Consider the following 4,013-nt stretch of genomic DNA (forward strand, 5'->3'; position numbering starts at 1 on the left):
GCAAGGGGAATGTCCCCGGGGCTCGGGACTCCGGGGTCGGGAGAGCCCGGGACAGAGTCACTCCCCCAGAAGCCTGGAAGTAGGGAAGGGAGGGGGCGGGAAAAGGGAGAGGAAGAGAGGGAAGGAGACGGGGCCCAGAGGGGAAGGAGACGTGTCCTTGTCCAGGGTCCCCAAGGTTTCCCCAGGAAAGTGCTCGGTGTCCCAGGGGGCCCAGGCCAGGGTCCTGTCCACACCTTTTCATTGCTTCCGGGCAAGTGTTTGCAGTCCAAGCTGAGACCATCGGGCTGTTTCCATTCTCTCCGGGCTGGGGCTCTGGTGGGGAACTCCTCAGCGGCCCCTGTGGGGTGTCAGGTACACCAGGGTGTGTCCCCGCCGAGGGGGAAGCCAGCACTCGCCACCAGCCCTTCCCCTCTGAGGAGTTCCTTGCCGGCTGTCTTGGAAGGGGTTCCGGAGGCCCCCCTGTGTGCTCACGGGCAGTCGCTGCAGTCCGGGAGAGGACCTGAGTCTCCTCACTCCGGTGGCCCAAAACTCAGGTTCTGGGGTCCCACCCGTCGAGTCTGGGTCTCGAACCCCTTGTGCATGCTGTGTGTCCTGAGCCCATTTCCTCTTGGCAGTACCTCCTGGTGGGACTGGGTGAGGATTCAGTGGGACTGTGGAGCTGGGCTGGGTGGCACACACCTGTAGTCCCAGCTACTCAGAAGGCTGAGGAGGGAGAGTCACTTGAGCCTAGGGGTTCGAGATCAGCCTGGCCAATATAGTAAGACCCGTTTTCATTGAGAGAGAGAGAGAGAAAGAGAGAGAGAGAATGTGTGTGTGTGTGTGTGTGTGTGTATGTATTCACTACGCCCAGCACAGCTCAATAAACACTGACATCCTTGATTCTTGTTAACTCCCCAAGAAGTCAGTGGCACAAAACAATGAGGACCTGCTTGGCTGAAAAGGCTTGTGGTGTTTGGGAGAAAAAAGAAGCTCCCCACATCCATCTGACCCCAGGCACCATTTTAATCTCAATGCAAGCAGAAGCTAGTCAGAAGTTGGAGTTCTTTTTCTTTCTTTTTCTTTTCTTTCTTTCTTTTTTTTTTAGAGACAGCGTCTCACTATCTTGCCTAGGATGGTCTCAAACTCTTGGCCTCAAGCAATCCCCCCGCCTCGGCCTCCCAAAGTGGGGGGATTGCAGGTGTGAGCCACTGCGCCCAGCCTGAAGTTTATCTCCTTCGTGTGAGTGAAGGCCACCATGGGGCCGCCGGGCCTGAGCTCCAGGCGCAGGCAGGGCTGTGAATCCAGGCCACCCGCGCAGGAAGCGAGCTCCTCTGGGCACACGCACGCCCTCTGGTCTCCTCTGCCCACCCAGGTCTGCCTCCTCTCCACACCTCACCACCTGGGGCCCTGCCCTGGTCTCCAATGTCGCCCTCTACTCCCCCTCTGCCAGACGGGGTATGTGGGACCCATGAGACCTGGGCATGGATGGGGCCTGTTCTGGTCCTTCTCCTTGAGATTTTATCTGCTGCCAGTCACAGCCCGAGCTGTGAGACAGGGACAGTCCTAGACAGCGTTTTTCATTTCTTTCTAAACCTTGGAGTCACTTCTTCACAGGGACAAGCCAGGGCTCGGGAATTGCCTGGGGCCCCACGGCTGGTGAGGGTCGGAGGCTGGGTTCAAGGGCAGGTCGGAGGATCCTGCACCAGTTCCTCATGAACAAGCCTGTGAGCCAGGTGCTTCCTTTTTTTTTTTTTTGAGTTGGCGTCTCACTCGGTCGCCCAGACTGGAGTGCAATGGCCTCTCCCGGCCACTGCAGCCTCGAGCTGCTGGGCTCCAGCGATCCCTCCGCCTCAGCCTTCCAAGTAACTGGAACTACAGGCGCGCGCTGCCACGCCCGGCTAATTTTTTGATTTATTGTAGAGATGAGGTCTCGCCAAGTTGCCCAGGTGGGTCTCGAACCCGCGGGCTCAGGCAATCCACTCACCTCGGCCTCCCAAAGGTACGAGATTACAGGCTGAGCCACCGAGCCTGGCTGAGCTGGGTGTTTCTTGTCAGCCCAAAGTGAACTCCCAGCCTGTTTCTGGGGTGTCTGTCCTTCCGCCGGGGAATGGGGATCCAGAGGACAACCGATTGCTGAGTGGCGGGGGGCTGTCATGGTGCCCACCGTGAGTTGCTTTTGGTGTTTGCCTTTGCTGCCCGAAGTGCTGGCTGGCCCTCTCTTAGGCCGACCAGACCCGCCATGCTGTCTGCCTGTGCTTCTGGGTGCCACTCCTGCTCTCCCTGGGTGTCGTCCGGCAGCTCAGCACCCGCTGTGACTCTGTACATCGAGTGGTCAAGGTGAAGGCGAAAGGCCCCAGACGTTGAATCCTTGAGTTTGAAGCCCAGGCCACTTACTAGCTCTAAGTGGGACTTTGAATCAATAACATCATGCCTTGGTTTCCTCATCTGTGTAATGAAGATGAAAATCTTGCAGCCAGCCAGGCATGGTGGCGTGCGCCTGCAGTCCCAGCTTCTAGGGAGTTTGAGGCTGCAGTACACGATGATCGTACCTTGAATACCCACTATGCCGCAGCCTGGGCAGTGTAGGGAGACCCATCTCTAAAACAATACATCCCAAAGCCAGATTGAGGCTTGGTTGAGGTCCTTTACACCAAGGGCCAGACAGGTAAGTATGCAGTCAACAAACAGCAGCTCTTCTCTGTGCCCTTTGTAAAGCTGGGCTTAGCAAGCACCTGCCTTGCAGATGGTCCCTTGGGTGGTGAGCTATGGGACCCCTAAGTCCAGGCACTGCCTTTCACACAGACCCTAGACTTTTCCTTTGGTACCCGGCTCAGTGTGACCCTGAGGTCCCCCGGCTATGGCCAGGGAAACGTGTTGATGTCTCTGCTCCTGGCTCCTCCCAGCTGTCCACGGCGGCTCGGTCCTCCAGCAGACGCCGGCGAGCATCCAGGTCCTGACCGACCAAACGGTGACACTGTCCTGCAAGGAGAAAAGCTCCCCCAGTAGCACGCGCGTCCACTGGCTGAGACAGAGGCAGCCACCGAGCGGTGACAGTCACCACGAGTACTTGGCCCTCTGGGATTCCACGAAAGAGACTGTGCTTGGCGAGGAGGTGGCCAGTGACAAGCTCGCAGTGTTTCGGAATGGAACCTGCTTCCATCTCAGCCTCCGCCGCGTGCAGCTTGCAGACAGCGGCGTCTACTTCTGCATGGTTGTGGGGAGCCCCGAGCTGACCTTCGGATCGGGAACTCGGCTGAGCGTGGGTAAGAATTGGCCTCCCCGCCATTCACAAGCACTGAGCGCTGTGTGTGCCAGGCTCGGGGGCTGCCCGCTCTGTGCCGTGCCTAATGGAAAATCCGTGTCAAGGCCTGCCCGGCAAGCACTCGCAAGTGCTTTACTCGGTTCTCCTTAGTGCCGTGCTGCCAACCCCCGGGAGGGAGGTGGATTTTGAATCCCATTTGAGGTGGAGTCAGGTGAGATGGAAAGAGCTGGGTCAGACACAGGTGTCGTCCTTGTGGGAACAGGGCAGTGTGTCCTTCGGGCCACATCAGGGACGCCCGAGGCTGGACCCAGCTGAGTCTCAGGTCTGACAGTGGTGTGAGAGATCCCCACGGGATGTGAGCCTGGGGAAAGAAGGCTCTCGCCACCCTGGCACACCCAGCGAGAGCGTTTTGAGGAATCGTATGGGAGGGTGCCCTCGTGCTCTCTGTGGGGTCTGTGACTCGAAGCTGCACCCTGAGGTCCAGGAGGTGAGGAGACTGGACCCCAGGCCCAGGTCTGCTGCCGGCTTGCCCCATGCCTCTGGGCAGGTCGGTCCCCTCCCTAGGCTCCAGTTTTCTCTTCTGTCTCATGGGCTGCTGGTGACCTCTGTGTCTCCTTAAACTGCCGATCCATGAGTCAGGTCAGCACTCCAGAAGAAATGTATTCTGAGTAGCAGATGGAATTTTAAATTTCTTAATAACCATGTTAAAAACGAAAAAAAGAGCCGGGCTCGGTGGCTCAGCCTGTCATCCCGCGCCTTTGGGAGGCTGAGG

The 4,013-nt window shown here is 58.2% G+C and overlaps 1 protein-coding gene across 1 annotated transcript in view; it reads left to right on the forward strand.

Annotated features, from left to right (window-relative positions):
* The first annotated feature begins 1,234 nt into the window (after positions 1-1,234).
* The window catches only part of CD8B (CD8b molecule), a 15,894-nt gene continuing 13,115 nt past the window's right edge, over positions 1,235-4,013 (forward strand). The window contains exons 1-3 of the mRNA XM_021711622.1: positions 1,235-1,351; positions 2,203-2,338; positions 2,883-3,242. Of these exons, the coding sequence (XP_021567297.1) occupies positions 1,235-1,351; positions 2,203-2,338; positions 2,883-3,242 (613 nt within the window). The remainder of the gene's footprint in view (positions 1,352-2,202; positions 2,339-2,882; positions 3,243-4,013) is intronic.

This window comes from Carlito syrichta, unplaced genomic scaffold (assembly GCF_000164805.1).
Source record: "Carlito syrichta isolate Samal-C Ts95f unplaced genomic scaffold, Tarsius_syrichta-2.0.1 Scaffold302411, whole genome shotgun sequence".
Lineage (NCBI taxonomy): Eukaryota > Metazoa > Chordata > Mammalia > Primates > Tarsiidae > Carlito > Carlito syrichta.